General features: G+C 38.3%; 4 protein-coding genes across 4 annotated transcripts; 2 read left to right on the top strand and 2 right to left on the bottom strand.

Annotated features, from left to right (window-relative positions):
- Positions 1 to 1470: 1470 nt before the first annotated feature.
- On the top strand, positions 1471 to 3747 carry LOC122018632 (cytochrome P450 704C1-like). The gene is made up of 6 exons (XM_042576002.1): positions 1471 to 1824; positions 2047 to 2262; positions 2340 to 2630; positions 2716 to 3051; positions 3136 to 3339; positions 3440 to 3747. The coding sequence occupies exons 1-6, from the start codon at positions 1534 to 1536 to the stop codon at positions 3617 to 3619; spliced, it is 1518 nt and encodes a 505-aa protein (XP_042431936.1). The 5' UTR covers positions 1471 to 1533; the 3' UTR covers positions 3620 to 3747.
- A 207-nt stretch (positions 3748 to 3954) lies between these two features.
- On the bottom strand, positions 3955 to 7313 carry LOC122020487. Its single transcript, XM_042578434.1, has 3 exons — positions 6680 to 7313; positions 5561 to 6387; positions 3955 to 4236 (listed from the first exon to the last, which is right to left on the bottom strand). Exons 1-3 carry the CDS (start codon positions 7230 to 7232, stop codon positions 4210 to 4212), a joined length of 1407 nt encoding a protein of 468 aa, XP_042434368.1. The 5' UTR covers positions 7233 to 7313; the 3' UTR covers positions 3955 to 4209.
- Positions 7314 to 8321: 1008 nt separating this feature from the next.
- Positions 8322 to 16929, top strand: LOC122020080 (bifunctional dTDP-4-dehydrorhamnose 3,5-epimerase/dTDP-4-dehydrorhamnose reductase-like). Its single transcript, XM_042577821.1, has 2 exons — positions 8322 to 8813; positions 16338 to 16929. Exons 1-2 carry the CDS (start codon positions 8361 to 8363, stop codon positions 16788 to 16790), a joined length of 906 nt encoding a protein of 301 aa, XP_042433755.1. The 5' UTR covers positions 8322 to 8360; the 3' UTR covers positions 16791 to 16929.
- Positions 16930 to 17041: 112 nt separating this feature from the next.
- On the bottom strand, positions 17042 to 17763 carry LOC122020081. Its single transcript, XM_042577822.1, has one exon. It carries the CDS (start codon positions 17489 to 17491, stop codon positions 17156 to 17158), a length of 336 nt encoding a protein of 111 aa, XP_042433756.1. The 5' UTR covers positions 17492 to 17763; the 3' UTR covers positions 17042 to 17155.
- Positions 17764 to 18365: the final 602 nt, after the last annotated feature.

Raw genomic sequence — 18365 nt, forward strand, 5'->3', positions numbered from 1 at the left:
TATTGTCGGTATATTTTATTTTAGAAAAGCTTGCATTGTACTTAAATTCTTACAAGATAGTAGGGTATTACTATCTTACATATTGTACGCACTGCTTCTTTCCGAGGTTTTCATAAAGAAGAGTATTAGTGGATTGTCCATCAGTGCGGTCAAGGATCGTGGGCTTTGAAGTAGGAGTCGACCAAGGCTTCGAATCAAGTAACCCAACTGTTCTTTATTTTTCCGCTGCACAACTTTTTTTTAATGAGTAAAAGAAAAATTTTAAAAGCATGATATTCACCCTCCCCCCCTCTATCGCACTCATTCGATCCAACACCTCGAGCTCTATTAAATAGAGCTCAGGAGGAAACACCTAGCTGTGTTTCCTGCCATCAGTCGATTGGTACAACCACCAGTCGACTGGTCATAAGTGAAATTTGACCGTTACAAGCCAACGATCGGCTACCAGTCGACCGATGAAAGCACCAGTCAACTGCTACAGTAACGCTACAATACTGTTACAGTAACACTACAGTACTGTTATAGTAACACTACAATACTGCTACAGTGCACACTGAAATTTTACCCTTAGTACAATCTCTCATGCATTCGTCCTTGCCCCGCACAACTTAGATGCTTACCCATTCTAGCCTTCTAGCCTCCTCTATCTACCTTGCGTCCCTCGGATGCTTACCCATTCTTCACACTTTGCCTTTTGAAACTTCCATTAGTCTTGTCATCATTGTCGGATCTTCACTGCCAAGAGCCACGATCCGGGATTTCATCTTTTACCAAGTCACACATGGACTTACATTGCCAAGACTACATACTTGGACTTACACCTCCAAGACTTATCCTTGGACTTTCCTTCTTTGCCAAGATTACTCTTGGACTTTCCTTATTGTATCTATATCCTGCACACTCACAATGCATATCAAATACAATAATAAACGTAACTTAAACATTTATCCAAATATTAAAATCTAGGATACTCAGATTACTCCAACAGACTCGTCATATTCGAGATTATTATAATCACGGGAATCATCAAGTAGCCAACTAAGAATTCTGTTGCCGCTCATTGTTGCTCAACCGTCATCGTTACCAGTGACCGAATGAACCATCATAAATTAAAGAGATTACCATGATACTGAACGACGTTAAAAAATGCCCCGCTGCAAGGAAAACGTCAGAAAAAAGAGAGGCCAAAGTCGAGCAAAACACGCATGCGTCTCCGTGATCTAACGGATGACATACTATTAATTACAAGATTGATCCTGGGCTAAAATTTAAGGATATTTTAAAAGCATCGGGAAGGATGTTCAAGCCAAAATCTTCGATGTCATCCATCGCTTGTACGTATCTTTTTCTATTTGTCTGCTTTCAACTAATTAATCCAGTGAGTTCCCTAATCTGATCCGTCGCATTAGTGGTTGCGCGTTGTCTACTATGTTTGAAAATTAGCCACAATTTGTTATATTATAAGGACTTAATCGATCAGCCTATCTTCACTCGATCCTCAAGAGCTCGCTTCTTGATCTCTTCTCTATCTTCATGGAGTTCTCAGCAGGTTTTGTCTCTGTCTCTGTTGTAGCGGCAGTTGGGTTTCTGCTGCTCGCTACCGTTGCCTTGCTCGCCAGCAAGAAGAGGCGACAAGATCCTCCGGTGGTGGGCACCATCTTCCACCAGTTTTTCAACTTCCAAAGGCTGCACGACTACCACACGGAGCTGGCTCGCCGTCACAAGAACTACCGTTTGCTCTCGCCCTTCGGCCGGCAGCTCTACACCTCCGACCCTGCCGTCGTCGAGTACATGCTCAAGACCAACTTCAGCAATTACGGCAAGGTACGTACGCTTTCATCTACCAACCAAACTGTTGAGAATTAAAGCGCCTTTTTGGGTAGAGTTTGATATAAATATTCTCTACTTATTCAAATCTAACAAAATATTATTGTTGTCTCGAGATGCATGAAATCTTCCATGTTAAGTCATTTATGCCTTCCAAAATAAATAAACAAATAAATTCTTTTTGTGACTTACTGGTGATCAATATTCTGCTTAATTCAGGGATCATATAATTATGAAAACACACATGAGCTGTTTGGAGATGGCATTTTTGCAGTAGATGGCGATAAGTGGCGCCACCAACGAAAGCTTGCAAGCTTCAATTTCTCCACCAAATCCCTGAGAGATTTTAGTGGCGCTATTTTCAAAAATAGTGCATCCAAGCTCGCAAATACGATCTCTTCCCTCGCCAACACTGACCAAATGTTCGATATACAAGTAAGTTTTTTTTAAAAAAAAACTAGCTACATGTATGTACTTAAGCAATGAAAACTAAGTTACGAAAGCTTCAATAGGATCTCTTGATGAAATCCACCATGGATTCCACATTCAAAATCGCGTTCGGGTTCGAGTTGAATTGCTTGGATGGTTCGAATTGCATCGGAAGCGAGTTCGCCAAGGCATTTGATGCGTCAAACGAGTGCATCATGCTAAGGTATGTAAATGCCTTTTGGAAGATCATGAGGTTTCTGAATGTTGGATCTGAAGCAGCTCTCAAGAAACATATAAAAGTGGTCGATGAATTTGTATACAAAGTGATGGACATTAGGATCAAACAATTCACAAACCAAGGAAATCTTGAGACGGTAAGTGGACATCTGAACACTACCAAATTAAGCGACTAAATATTCAGAGCTAGTACTAATTGCCATCTTTTGTCATCGTACACAGGACAAGAAAGATGATATTCTTTCAAAATTCTTAGAGGAGAGCAAGAACAATCCAGAGAAGATCGATATGCGATATCTGAGGGATATAATTCTGAACTTTGTCATTGCTGGAAAAGATACTACTGCAGGCACACTTGCATGGTTCTTCTTCTTGATCTGCAAGAACCCCTCCGTGCAGGAGAAGATATATCAAGAAGTAAAGCGAGTAATCGAACCAAACGAATGCGTAGACTTTGCAGAGTTTTCACGAAACATAAGAGATGAGTCCCTCAACAATCTTCACTATCTCCATGCTACCCTCACCGAGACACTGAGGTTCTTCCCTGCAGTTCCTTTAGTAAGTTTTTAGGTGCTACAATCAATTCTGAACAAATAAGTAGCCGAAATGGCACGGCCTCAGTGAATTGTATTGTTTGTTCAGGAAAACAAGGTTTGCTTTTCAGATGACGTTCTGCCAGGAGGCTACAATGTGAGCAAAGGCGACATTGTGTTCTACCAGCCATACGCAATGGGTAGAATGGAATATTTGTGGGGTGGGGATGCTGAGATTTTTCGACCGGAAAGATGGCTGGATGATGAAGGGGTCTTCCAGGCTGAAAGTCCCTACAAGTTTGTAGCTTTTCAAGTAAGCAAATTGATCCATAAGTGGTTCAAGAAACTGGTATTTTAGATCTTCTACGAGAAAATTATTATGTTTTTTCTTTTTTTTGGGGGGGCTATTTTAGGCTGGTCCAAGAATCTGCTTGGGGAAAGAATTTGCCTACAGACAAATGAAGATATACGCAGCAGTTCTTGTATACTTCTTCCAGTTCAAGCTTCGTGATGAGCAGAAGGATGTCCATTATAAGACCATGACAACGCTTCAAATTGACCAAGGGCTCTTCCTTGAAGTGTTCTCTAGATAAAGAACATCTACTTGCAAAATAATTTGATATGCATGTGTGATCGAATAATCAATCTTCAGTTGGTGCTATTGTTATGAAATGATCACGATGAATATAAAAGAAACAACAGGAAGGTGTGCCTTTTGTTCTGTCATTAATTTTTACGTCTTAGAACAGTTTGATAATTAACTACTTTATTATAAAAATTTTACTTAAAAGACTATATCATAGGCAAATAATGCATTCAAGGCTTCACATATTAGCAAAAGAAAGCAGTAAAAAATGAAAGAAATTTGGATGATCAGATTGCAGGGAAAAAAATAAATCATTTGATATAAGTGTCGCAAAGTATCTGATAACTACAAATAGACAGTATATCGATAAAAAAATTTTCATGTTATTTTCTTACAGCTAGAGTAGACAACAAAACAACTAAGAGAAAAATAAGATTCCTGAAAACAGGATTATTAAGCCATAATAAAGTTTCTAAACTCCATTTTTCTTTCTCCAAGATGTGCACGAACAATGAGCCACTTGCAAAGGAAGGAATGAGATAAAGGAGAATGTATGTCATGTAGCTTCTCGAGTCCAAAGGCAATTTCTGATCAAAACTAGCAGAAAGCTTTTTCTTCTTTTACCTGTAGAACAAAAACCAGGATACTCAAATAAGCATCTATAATACCACAAATGTCGACGAAAAAGGGCATTCACTCAAGGGAAAAATCTATAATCAGAAACACAAGTAGCAGTGCCTATCTATTCAACATAAACCACAATTAGTTGATTCATGGCCTTCAATGCAGCCATGCACAATCATGGAGTTGGACGAGAACAAATGATGAAAAAACTGATGATATACTTAATTGCTGAGATAGGGTGGTCACCATTCTCTATAGCATATAAAAGTTTGAATCCTGGACCAGATGATCTCAAGTGCGATGGAATAGAATAAATTTCCTAAAATAAGAATTCAAACCCATCTAAGAAGGTTTGTCTAGCATGGGATAACTCAGATTTCAGGAATCATTTTATTAAAAATTAAAAGAATATCATATAAATGAAATGTGTATCAAAAGATCATCTATTGATGCCAAGCATTAAAATTTTAGGTGATTGTAGACATGTTTCATAAAGTAAAGATTGTTAAATTTGAGATCCTATGTAAGAAGAGCATAGGATTGGAACATATGCACGTAAGATCTAATCCAACCTAAGATCTAAATCATTTAATTTCAACTGTAACACCCTAGGTCTTGATACACTCCTCGCTACCATGCTCCATGACTTTTTTTTTGTTTTTTTTTTTTTTGCATGCAAACTTCAGCAAATTATTGTAAGAATAAATCCATTGTTATCTAAAATATCTAATGTGATCCCCCGCAGGGTGAAAAGCTTCATGTCATAAGTGTTTCTTACTTTCTTTGATTGTTGTTATTATTCTATCCTCTTGTTCCATGTAGGAAAAGATTTAATCCAAGCGAGGTGCTGTGTCTAGTCTGATCTATTTGAATCAAGAAAACTTTGTCCAATGGTCTAGAAATCGCATTTCCATTGAATATATGGTTAGTATCCAACTACAAGGAAATTAACACCAAGAACCCTGCATTCTCATTAGCCTAGGAAACATTAAATTCCAAGTTCAATTCATATATGCATTGTCTCACAGTTCAAGCATCTAAATCCACTTATGACATTGCATAGCATCAATGTTGTATGCAAAACTATCCGTGACCAGCATGAAAATCCTACTTTAGTTTGTTTGAAAAGGTTTGACATGTCAACCTCACCAACAAGCAGTCTCAGAGTTACTTTGAGAAACTTCAAAAATGGGATAAAGCACACAAGTGAAATGAATAATAAAACTATACTTCCTAGCTAAATTTAAACAAGAGCTACCTTCATGGCTCTTTCTTTACTGATCCTGTATGTTAAAAATTTGATTAGAACTACCAGAATACTTACCAACTTTGGGCGCCGAGTGTCCTTGTCTATTTCCACCTTCAGTCCCATTTGAGCAATTTGAGGTGTGATGACTGGCTCTTTCAATTCGAGTTGGGCGACTTCATACTGGTTGGCTAGATTATCTTCCAGCAAGTTTCGGATAGTTAATGTGGCAATTTCTCTCAGGTTAGGATAATAACTTTCCTCAACAATGCACTGTTGCAGTAAAAGAGGGATCCCATCCTTCTTTCTGATCTCATCTTGAACCTGCTTCCTTCCACCTAAATAATTGCAAATGACAGAAACTACATCCTTCCGGAAGTTAACATAAAGGGGCACTTTTGGGTTCAACAAAGCCTCCATTTTTCCATCGTCAGTAGTAATCGGGGGTTCAAGTTCTCGAAGAAATCTTAAAAGAAGCTCTACCAGATCTTCGCACTGAAATGAGTCAGCAGGGTCCTCAGTTGCTGTTACACTTTGTTTCCAAGAGAACATGTCCCTCAAGATCAGGAGTGAGAAATGTAGGGCTTTATTTGCAGGACCAGACTTGGAATTAGATTCAGTTAGGGATCTATCACTGATAACCCTGTAAGCTTCTATCAAAATTTTAAGAAGACCAAGTGCAAAATTTTTAGAAACGGTTTCAAGATGTCGAGGAAAGGTGTGCAAGCAATCTGATAGTGTTTGAAGAAGGAATATTTGCTCTTCAGTGAAGTTAACACCACACCTCCCAATGTCCATGAAATTATTCGAGCTCAAGGCCTGAAACACAATGGTAAAATATGCTTCCTGGACACAAGCTTTTCCTAGGAGAAAGTAGAAGGGCGCCGGCGCTTCGTTCTGAATAACTGCAATTAATTAAAAAAAATGAAGACAATTTCAATAACACCAAACATAACCTACTGAGCATTTCAGGTTAAATTACATAGAGATGAAAAAAAAAGAAGATAATATAATCAAGTGAAGAACTATCCAAGAATTAAGGAAATTGAAAGAAAATATTGTTTTATGTCAGAAAACTCTCAAGAAAGATTGAAAGATTAGTGAAAATACTTGGAGGTTGGGATTCAGAATGCCATAAACATTCTAAATCGTGTGAGAACTATAAAAAATTGCAGCAAACCAACCGTATAAACTGACCTCGGAGCATTGTGGCGACAATGTTCAGTAGAATTGGTAATCCCCTCTCGATCTCGAGAAGCTCGCTCAGCCTCCGGCGCCATTCCCCTTCAGTACAGCAGGCGAGCAAAACCCTGCAGAGGGTATTGTGAATGGCAGCGTCCCTCGACCTAGACATCTCGTTAAACCAGAGGGGGAAGAACCGAGCCCACACCGCTTCCTTGTTTGCCTCGTCACTGGCAACGAAGTTGGCCAGGATCTGAAGCACCGTCCGAACGGCATCCAAGCTGATGGAGGCCTGGCTGATGAGGGCAGAAGCGACCCGATCGAGGCCACCGGCAGAGAGGAAGACTTCCTGGTTGGCGCAGTCGCCGTAGCAGAGGTTTCGGACGAGTAAAAGGCGAGGCAAAAGGAGCGGCTCAGGAGATGAGGAAAGGCGGCGGAGGAGGCCGGGTAGGATTCCTTCGTCGGCGTTGAGGCGGTCGCGGCCGGCCATGCTCTTGCTGATTTGGAGGAGGTATTCTAGGGTTTCCACGGTGTCTTCCTGGTCGCCGAGGTAGGTCGCCATGGTCATGTGCCTCCTCGTCGCCCGCAATCGCCGACGCTTGATATTCGACGCTCGCCTCGGAGTAGAACGATTCTTCAAGGCAACGGTTAAGCAAACGCGAGTTTTTATAGTCGAAGAGATGAGAGTCGCTAGCAACAAGACTTCATCTTGATAGATCTTTCCAAAATCAAAATTATAATATTTTCCGTACGAATTAAAACAATTTGAAATTGTTTTATTAGGATTTGCTTCGCGTAAAATATTCTTTAAAATATATTTTATATATCTATATTTAAAAAATATTCGATTCCATATAAAGCAAAATAAATAAATAATGCCGTTTATGCTATAATTCTAAATATATATATATATATATAAATTTAAAAATATCATTAATATTTTTATTAAAATAACGTACTATCATTAATACTTTCGATATTGATATTATTCTTAAGTCGATGTATTATTCCAAGTCGATTTGAACTCACGAGTATTCCACGTGACCTCTCGAGTCGGTTTACTCCTAGCCAACTTTCTCTCTAAACTCTATGAACTTTTTATTCAAGGTCCTTAAGTTCTCCCTTCTAAACGCACTTATGTTTACTAAATATTGAGTGAATTATGATCAATGTTAGATAGAATTAGGAAGATTGAGTCCTTTAATCTACCACTACCAATCAATCTCTTTTCCACCAAAATATACTTTGCTTTAGCTGTAAGTGAAAGAAATATGAAAGCAAATCAAAAAAAAAAAAAAACAAAGCAACTTGATTTTGACTTGATTGGAATAGTCAACATCTAAGCTAATTTAGTGAATTAAAACTAAATATTTGCCAAATATATCGGATTAATAATAATAATATTAATAATAATTCATTTATGCGAACTTGACGCATAAACCAGTCCATGTTGTTCGGATCTTGAGTGATCCTGCGAACAGAGTTCGGTAGAGATTCGCGCCAAAAGAATGCGACGGTGGGATTTTCGGATCCATTCTGCTGTTACATTATCAATCGTAGCGGTTGTAACGGACGCTATACCGGATATACCGATTTTAGAGGATGGTGAGTGTTACAGATTCTCTGCTATAATAGCCACACAGCGGCTACGCTCATGTAACACCTCCCTCTTCCCCTCCCTGATCTCGTCCGATCGATGGGTCTCAAGACGGAGAACGGCTCGGCGGCGTCCGGATTCAAGTTCCTCATTTACGGCCGCACCGGATGGATCGGCGGCTTGCTGGGCCGCCTCTGCACCGAGCGCGGTATCCCCTTCGCCTACGGCGCCGGCCGTCTTGAGAACCGCGTCCAGCTCGAGGACGACATAGCCGAAAACTCTCCTACCCACGTATTCAACGCCGCCGGAGTTACTGGTCGCCCCAACGTCGACTGGTGTGAGACCCACCGCGCGGAGACCATCCGAGCCAACGTCGTCGGCACTCTCACTCTCGCCGACGTTTGCCGCCAGCGTGGCCTAATTCTCATAAACTACGCCACCGGATGCATCTTTGAGTACGATGACAAGCACCCTCTCGGCTCCGGCGTCGGTTTCGTGGAGGAGGACACGCCTAACTTCGTCGGTTCCTTTTACTCCAAGACCAAAGCCATGGTATGTGATGATCCCATTTTTCTCATACCTCACCTATCGTTGTAGATCTTACTTCCTCCTAAGTGATTGATTTAGATCTTCTGTTCGGATCTTGATTCAAAGATCAGTATATGACGTTCAGTTAGCTTGGAATTACCAAAAGGGGGCATTTTGATGTGAATGCGTATGTCACAAGAGACAAATTCGCGAAGATCTTGTGTTTGAAAATGTCGGTAGGCAGTATATGGTAGCTAAAACTGTTTCCTGATAGAGATCTAATCGGATCATTTACTAGAGAACTTTTATTCTGCAGTCATCGGATCATTTGACGACTCAGAAACTTTTGTCTTGCAGTCGATCCATTAACATCTAATGCAATTGTAGCATTAATCTACCTCATAGAATGATGAATGTTTGAGGATTTATCTGTAGCCATAAATTTATCTCGCGTGCAAAATGATTGGGAACTTCTTTTTCCTATCATCTTGACGTGCCTAAAATCTGGATCTGTTATCCTTACCTTATTTAAGTTGCTTCGGAAAGCTTGGGTGGAAAGGACAAATCCTATTCTAGGAAAATTGGCATATGCCATTGCTATCTCCATTGGCTGTGGGATATATACTTCCATGGACACGTGATAATTTTGTAGCTATCACTTACTTTTCTGTACCTTGTATATGTCTTCTTCCATCTGACCATCATAAAGAACAAAAATCAAATTTATCATTTCTTATAATCTTTCTTTAATGCCTTCTATCATCTTAATTTGGTTGTCTGGGGCTCCAATTACATGGTAAAGATAACACATGAAACATCCATTAGGTGTTAGTTTCGAACTGTGACAAGTATTATTGATTTATTATGTGGCCGTTCAGTTTGGAATTGTTTCCTTTGCATTTTCACTCACTTGTAAAAGATAAGTTGACCAAAGAATATCTTATCCATATTATTGTTGTTTACAGTGTGTTATAACTTTCATGACCTTTTACTGCCTTGCTTCATAGGCAATTATGATTTACCATTTTTTTGCAGGGACAAAAATGATAAATGGAGAACAGTTTGTGTAAACTTAACTGTTTTTTTTTTGCTTAACATTATCTATGTAGGAAATTTCAAAAGTAAAAAAGCTATGCTCTCATTTCCTTTTTCTTTGTTTTTTCCTTGATTACTATAGATTATTATTGTCAATCCATGATTTATGTATACTATGTCTAAATTGTTCATCCATTTAGACAAAAATATGCTACCCAGTTTGCATTACTCTGATCCTGATTTGAAAGGTCAATCTGTGTTGTCTGAGAATTTGGCTATCCAATGTTGTTATGGAGAATCAGTTTGCATTATCCAGGAACAAAATGATTATGTATAATACTTTAGCCCAACAACATATTGCCAATTGTGTCAAGGCTAACTGTATCAATGAGACTTTTGTACAATGTCTCTAGTTCATACAAAATGTTGGTTATCTCTGAAATAATGAAAAATATGGCATTATAAATAAGATAAATCACTATATGAAAGATACTAGACTTAATAACATTACTATTCACCATTGGAAAAAGTAAAAAAGTGTAGTAGATTTCTAAGAATTTGCAATTGTATAACTAATGCCACAATTTAAATTGTCAAATTCGTTTATATTGAAGGCATATTCAACTTTATCAACCTCATAATTCACTTGAATGACTGATAATCTTTTTTGGGGTTAAATAGGAGAGATTTCCTAGTTGAAGAATCCTCTGCATTATTAAAAGGAGTTTACAGATGATCCAAGAAATGTTTTGACATTCAAAAACTTCTCCACATATTGATGTGACATAACTATGATCTTCTATTTTTTCCAAGTTTAAAGTGCCATCAGGACCAGGAACCTTGCTAACCCTGGTAGATTTTGTCTATAATTCCTAAGAGCACATTTCTTTTAGGCCCACACTCTATGTTAAGTTGGTAACCATCCATATTATTACATGTCTTGAGTGGTTTCAGTTATGGTTATCCTCCTGGACTCTGCATTTTTTTTTTCATACTGTGGATTTTTTGCTCCTCGCTCTCCTGTGTATCTAGACTTTACATTGAACCACACTTTTGTTGCTTGTTGCTCTTCAAGTCCCCAAGGAGAGGAGAGCACCAAGATTTTGTTCAGTGAAGGGGGAGGCAAGTGGAGTAGAGGGAGTCCCAAAGTTTCTTAATCACCATAGGTTATTCTGGTAATGCTGATAAAGTGGCATTGAAATGTCTTGGCAATGTGATGGTGTGTGATGTGTCCAAATTTTAAAGAATTGACTCCATTTCTGTGCCACTGAGATATTACCAGTTTTTTTAAAAAGGATTTGAGTGAGCAACAGTTCACTCTAACTTACTAATATGTCAAGTTTTAACAGTTGATGCAAAATCATATCGCCTCCAATATAGATAGTCAGGCTAATGATAAGCACAGTGAGAGTGAGAATCCAGTCAAACTTGAGCCTTAACAGGGTTCTCTGCTATAGATATTCAAAAGATGGCTTTGTTCCTTCCCACTATATCTAATGCCAGCCAACTGCTGAATTTTGCCTTATTTTCTGTGGAAGATGAGTGTGAGGCAAATCTATTTCTTCTTCTGGTATGTAGTCTGCAAGTCCAACCATTTGTTGAAAATGTTGTTGAGATCCTGGGATAGCTCATTAGATATTAGTGCTTAGAGAGAAGTTCATACAGAAAAGAGCCATGCCCGAGCAAACACCATGTTACAGGCCTACCTTATTTTTCAATAATTGCTGTCAAGAATCGTGTTTGTCTAGCTGAAAAGTTTTTGACCAATAATCCTCCCACCAATTACAGTTATGGTGAATCCAAAGAAGAAATGCTAACTTTTCTCCATGATGTTACCCACCTGACTGAGTTCACAAATCTGAGATGGTACAGGAGTTTGTGTGTAAGAGCTAGTATTGTAAAGATTTTAACATGGGTGGGGGAGGTCGAATGCTACACTAGAGGAAAGGAAGCATCCATCCAATGAGCTGTTCCTACAGTGCAGAGAAGTCTGTGAGATGAAATTTTGCAAGAGGTTTCCATTATACCAGCTATGGAACCAGGAGGAAACACTACTAGACTGTAGCACCGCCAAGATGATACTCACAGAACAAGATTCTCAAGCATGGCATATAAATTTCCAAGTAAAACATCATGATCTATAGGGATAGCCGGTTGTATGTGGTCCTAAGGATGTATGCCAAGCTAATCACTTGTACCCTAGGGGAGTTTGGTCATATGTGAACAGCCATCACTATTTGGACTAAGCATTTAGATAGGGAGACTTGCTATCATGATCAAACCAAAAGAATCTCCGTTCACCCTATCAATCTTACAGACTATCCAACTGGGAATTTAGTATACATGCAGAGGTAGGGAATCATGGTGGAAAGGGCACTAGTTACTTGAAGGGAATTTAGTTACTTGAATGAGCCTCCTCCCTATCAATAAGAAAGTTTTATGCCGTGGATCAAACCTACAAGAGATCCCATTGAGCAATTTGTCCCAATACTCTTGATTTGGCCAATGGATGCTAAGTTGGGAGCTCAAGTGGCTAAGGGGCATGGCTTTACAGGGCACTGAAAAATGTTCACAAAGATTCTTCAATCACAGAGGAAGAGGCAATTCATTTTTGCAGATTAATCAAGCCAGTCCTAAGCCCGGATAAAAGAGGAGGGTTGCGATAGGTTGTCAGTCGACGTTAAAACTATAGCAAATGTTCAATGAATGGATTCATTAAATTATAGTACTAATACTAGGTTGTTCCATGGAAGGAACGTGTTGCAGGGTCCGACTGTAACATCTCAACAAGGACCGCTACATCTCTAGAACTCGAGTGTAGTACTAAATATGCAAGAATTCGTGTTACAGGGTCTGACTATAACGTATTGGCAAGGACCGTTATATCTCCAATGAGAACTTGGGTGTAGTAAATAGGCATGAGTTCTCACACTATAGGTTGGATAAGAACAAATATAATAGGAAAACTAATAGTTTAAAATTTGGAATATGGAACATAGGAACCCTCACTGTAAATCAATAGAGGTAGTAGATACGATAATTAAGAGAAGAATTAGTATTTTGTGTGTACAAGAGATAAAATGGGTAGGGGAGAAGGTAAAGATGATAGAGAACTCGAGTTTCAAGTTATGGTATACAGGAAAGACTAAAGCAAGAAATGGAGTGGATATTGCTATAGATAGTTCGTTACAGGATAAAGATATAGGAGTAGTTAGAAAAGGGGATCAAATTATAACTCTTAAGATAATAGTGGCGAAAGAAACTATGAACATAATTAGCCTATATGCACTGCAAGTAGGATTAGATGAAGCTACCAAATTAAGATTTTAAGACAACTTAGATGAAATATTACAAAATATTTCGCCAAATAAAATTATTTTAATAGGAGGTGATCTAAATAGACATGTTAGAGTAAAAATGAGGAATATGAGAGGGTACATGGGGGTTGAGTTTAAAACGAGAAATGAAGAAGAGAAAACTATATTAGATTTTGCGATAGCATATGATCTTATATTAGCTAATACATTTTTTAAGAAAAGAGAAGAACACTTAGTCGCGTTTAAATGTAAGAATAATAAATCGCAACTTTCTTATAGTTATAAAGAAAGATAGAAAATTTTGTAAAGATTGCAAGGTCATCTATGGAAAAACCTTAACTACACTACATAGGTTAGTAGTGTTGGATATACGCCTCATGTATAATATCAATAGAAAGAAAATATATACGACTCCTAGAATTAAGTGATGAAAGTTAAATAATGAGAAACAAAATATATTTAAAAAGAAGGTAGGAATACAAGTATTAGGTGAAATATATGATGACTCTAATACGATATGAGATAAGATGGTATTAAAGTTAAAAATAATAACTAAGAGTATATTCGGTGAGTCGAACATACATCACTAAATAAAGAATCTTGGTGATAGAATGAGAAAGTAAAAGTGAAAGTGAAGGAAAAACGAACAGCTTCTAAGGAATTATATATTTGTAAGAACTAGAATTTTTTTAAAAAATATATACAATAACAAAGAAAGAGACTAAGAAAGTAGTGAATGAAGAAAGAATGAAACTTTTGAATGATTATATCAAAAATTAGATACAAAAGAAGGAGAAAGAGATATTTATAGTATAGCTAAAGTAAGAGAAAGAAAGACAAGAGATCTTATTCAAATAAAATGTATTAAAGATGAAAATAATAGAGTACTAATAAATGATATAGTAATAAAAAAATGATGGAAGAAGTATTTTCATTAACTTTTTAATGAAGGTTTAAATGACTAATTTAACTTAGGTAATTTAAGTAAGTCAAATGAGTATAGAAATTTAAATTTTTATCGTAGAATTCAAATTTCAGAAGTAGAACAATGTTTAAATGAGATGCACATCATTAAACTAGATGATATTTCAATAGAAATATGGAAGTACCTAGGGAAATAAGGTATTGAATGTCTTACAAAATTATTTAATATGATATTGAAAGCGAAAAAAGTCTAATCAATAGAGGGTAAGTACTCCAGTTTTTTTATATAAGAATAAGGGACATATACAAAATTGTGCAAACTATAGAAGTATTAAACTAATAAGTTATACCAGACAAAAAAATAATAAAAAAATTATGGAGATCACAGTGACTGAAAATCAATTTATTTCACATCTTCTTAGACAATTAATTGAAAATTTTCGGGAGAAAAAACAATATATACACATGGTATTCATTGATTTAGAAAAAACTTATGATAGAGTCCAAGAGAAATTATATGGAGGATTCTAGAAAAGAGACGCGTTGACATAACATATATTGAACTAATTAAGGATATGTACAAGGATGTAACGACCAGTAAAGACTTCAGGCGGAGTATCTGAAGCATTTCCAATAAAGATAAGGTTACATCAAGGATCAACTCTAAGTCCGTATCTTTTTATACTAATTATATATATTCAAGATAGGAGTTTAATGACAAAATATATAGAATTTAAGCTTAACAATGTTAAACGTAATGAGACAATCATTTTGTAAAATAATGGAGGGATTGAGAGAAATATCTTACATAGAATACAGGCGGGATGGTTGAAATGAAAGAGTGTCGAGTATTTTATATAACCGTAAAGTATCTCTAAGACTTAAAGGAAAGTTCGACAAAACTACAGTTACACCTATTATGTTATATAAAACTGAATGTTGAGTCATGACTTGAGCACATGAGCAGAATATGAGAGTTGCAGAGATGAGGATGTTAAGGTAGATGTATGGACATACGGGGATGAACAGAATAAGAAATGAGAGCATTAGAGAGAAAGTCGGAGTTGCATCTATTGAAGAAAAATTCCGAGAGAGACATATTTAAGATGGTACGGTTATGTACTTAGACGACTAATAATTGTTCTAGTTAAGCAATGTGAAACTATGACAAACACACATATCAAATGAGAAAGAGAAAGACCAAAAAAGACTTGATTAACGATAATAAATAAGATAAAATCTATTTAAGTATAGATGATGATATAGTAAAAAATAAAATTCAATGGCAAAAAGGATCAATATAATTGATCCCACCTATTGCTATACGATTTGATTGTTATTGATTATTATTTATCTTCAAGCCGATCACAGCACGGAAGGTCATAGTAAGGATACAAAGATGGAACACAGAAGAAGGTCCGTGCAAGATAAGGAATAGTTCTTATCTGCATACCAAAGGATCTGAAAACTAGCCGAATGGCAATCTCATGCAACCGCACTAGTTAATCCGTGCCCATGCTTTAAAATCTTGAGAGACTCAGTGAGAAGGATAAAGTGATAATATTCATAATTCACAAGCTTAGAATCTTCCCAAGTGCCCTCCAACTCACAATCAAAAGCATTCTAGCAGTCAAATTTAAGGAAGTGGGGAGAGTTTACCTAATATTGTGTTGGTTTTTCTTGTTTATGGTCAAACTCTTGCTCACACATGGAGATGGTGTATAATATGCCTCTAATCTTAGAAAGAACTTGCAACCTTGAACTAGGTGTATGGATAGATACCTCTGATTTTCGAAAAGGTTTGGGATCCCAATTATGCTTTTCCTTGGATGCAATAGTTTGATTTTAACAAAGGAGATATTTGGAATTTGGATATATGCATTCTACAAGTTTCTTTATTAGAAAGGAGAGACCATGTTTATCTACTACAAGTTTTGGGAATATTGGCAGTAAGATTCCTGTTTGGTTTACTAGTTACTCAAGGCAATGTTCTGATGTAATCAGATGATTTAGGAAACATACATGCCGTAAAATATTTGATAACTTACAGATGGAGATGCATTGTTTGTATCCATTGGGGATACAACATTGTCATTAGAGCAATAACAACTACTATGCTTATGTTATGAGCCAACCCTTGTGTCTACTAAATATGTTGTTACGGAGCTACTTGGTTTACTATATTCCATTTTGTTCTCAATTGCCGCTATGCAAATTTTGTTGTCAAGTCAACCTACCATGTCGTTTAAGACTGTGTATGCATTTTTTACAGGTTGAGGAGCTGCTGAAGAACTACGAGAACGTTTGCACCCTCCGCGTTCGAATGCCCATCTCATCTGATCTGGCAAACCCTCGGAACTTCATCACCAAAATCACCCGCTACGATAAGGTCGTCAACATACCCAACTCCATGACCATTCTGGATGAACTTCTGCCGATATCAATCGAGATGGCAAAGAGGAACCTCACCGGTATATGGAACTTCACCAATCCCGGTGTGGTGAGCCACAACGAGATCCTGGAGATGTACAGAGACTACATCGACCCCAAATTCACGTGGAAAAATTTCACACTCGAGGAGCAAGCGAAGGTGATCGTTGCTCCGCGGAGCAACAACGAACTGGACACCACCAAACTGAATAATGAGTTCCCAGAGCTTCTTCCAATCAAGGAGTCTCTCATCAAGTATGTTTTCCAGCCAAATAAGAAGAAATCCGCCTCCTAAGTTGGTCTGTAGCATTCTTTCTTCTCGGTTCAATAAGTTTGTTTGTTCAATTTACCCTGTCGATTAATGCACCCATTGAACTACTATAAGTTTGCAAGTGATGTTTAATCATGATTGAGCCCTCGGTCTGCTGCGCTTACTAAGAATTGTGATGCTCTCGTAGCTCTGGTACTAGTTAATTATAGTACCGCCAGGAACAGAAGAAGTGCTAAACAACCATGTATGATTGTCTGTTTCATTGATAGTGGAAATGAAGGAAAAGAGACCAAGTAATTTTATTTGGAATTTGGATTCCTTTAATTTGGATATTTACAGGATAATGATCAGTTAACGTCACCATTTTTGTATATCTTTCTGGTACCTACCTACACAGGAGGCTTGGACGACGACGGGGTGATCATGATGACGAGGCCGGGGAAGACGTCGTCGGGGTCGTGGATGTGCGGGTTCCGCTCGACTATGAAGGGGTCGCCGCACTTGTCGCTGATGCTGTGCAGCGTCTCCCCCTCGCCCACCACGTAAATCTCGTCGCAGGGCCGGCCTAGTACCAGCCGCCCGCCGCCGGCCGGCTCGTCTAGCTCCCCCGGGCCGCCTTCCTGCAGCGACGAGCTCAGCAGGACGAGCGCCCCGAGGAATAACGCCGCGTACCATGCGGCGGCGTCGGCGACCGAGCCTACGGCGGCGAAGGGCGACCTGGCCATCGACGCGAGCTGGAGCAGAGAGATCGATGAGATGCCGTGCCGTGCGCAGCAAATTAATTAGGCAAAGCCTGTTGCTGCTCTGGTGGGGAGTTGCGAAAATTGGCCGTGGCATTTATAGAGGCAGAGAGAGCTGCATGGAATTCTACATGTTAATTCCGTTAGTGGGAAGGTCGCGTAATCTGTCGAGAGGGATTTCTCTCGTGGGCGGTGACAGTGGTGGTGGTGGTGGTGGTGGTGGTGGAGGGAGCCACCCCAAGAGTGGCCGGAGTCACTCGTGGATTAATTAATTAATCGGCTGAAGCATTGTGGTGCTTACCAACGAGCGATAGATAGGGATGGAGGTGGAGTGACTGACTGATTGATTGAGAATATTGTGGATAGATGATGCATTTAAAATGGGGGATTCGCATCGTTAGTGGACTCACTGTAGACCAGCGACCATTCGAAGAAGCTCTGCCGTATATCTGCTTCTTTCTTTCTTAGTTTCTTTCCAGAGGGATTCTACTACACCATGCTTGAATCATTTTGCTTCTGCAATTTCAGATATGGCATCAGACGGGTTCCACGCACGCGCGCTGGATAAGTCGACTTTATTCAATTGTGGTAAATTGTGATTGATAATTTTTTAAAAATAATATTCCTTCTTTAATTTATTCAATCTCGCACTGTTTACCGGTCCAAACGTCTCATCATGTATAAACTAACATTATCCTGTTGCCTTTTAAGTATTGTTTAGTTGTTTAATTTTTTGTGGTCGTTTGTCATTCCAACTCACACGCCACCGTTGGAACCATCATGAAAATTATACCAATTAATTCGAACGCTCTTAATTCGAATTAGTTGTTATTTGTCCTGCATTTTATCTGAGTCTCCG

Source organism: Zingiber officinale, chromosome 9A, assembly GCF_018446385.1.
Source record: "Zingiber officinale cultivar Zhangliang chromosome 9A, Zo_v1.1, whole genome shotgun sequence".
In the NCBI taxonomy this organism is placed as follows: Eukaryota; Viridiplantae; Streptophyta; class Magnoliopsida; order Zingiberales; family Zingiberaceae; genus Zingiber; species Zingiber officinale.

Bases quoted from the DNA above. Each gene is read 5' to 3' on its own strand.
- LOC122018632 (XM_042576002.1), top strand. From the start codon at position 1,534: ATGGAGTTCTCAGCAGGTTTTGTCTCTGTCTCTGTTGTAGCGGCAGTT. The intron at 1,825-2,046 runs GTACGTACGCTT...TGCTTAATTCAG, and splicing joins ACTTCAGCAATTACGGCAAG to GGATCATATAATTATGAAAA. The intron at 2,263-2,339 runs GTAAGTTTTTTT...AAGCTTCAATAG, and splicing joins ACCAAATGTTCGATATACAA to GATCTCTTGATGAAATCCAC.
- LOC122020487 (XM_042578434.1), bottom strand. From the start codon at position 7,232: ATGACCATGGCGACCTACCTCGGCGACCAGGAAGACACCGTGGAAACC. The intron at 6,388-6,679 runs GTCAGTTTATAC...AATTAATTGCAG, and splicing joins TGTCGCCACAATGCTCCGAG to TTATTCAGAACGAAGCGCCG. The intron at 4,237-5,560 runs GTAAGTATTCTG...TTTGTTCTACAG, and splicing joins ACACTCGGCGCCCAAAGTTG to GTAAAAGAAGAAAAAGCTTT.
- LOC122020080 (XM_042577821.1), top strand. From the start codon at position 8,361: ATGGGTCTCAAGACGGAGAACGGCTCGGCGGCGTCCGGATTCAAGTTC. The intron at 8,814-16,337 runs GTATGTGATGAT...CATTTTTTACAG, and splicing joins ACTCCAAGACCAAAGCCATG to GTTGAGGAGCTGCTGAAGAA.
- LOC122020081 (XM_042577822.1), bottom strand. From the start codon at position 17,491: ATGGCCAGGTCGCCCTTCGCCGCCGTAGGCTCGGTCGCCGACGCCGCC.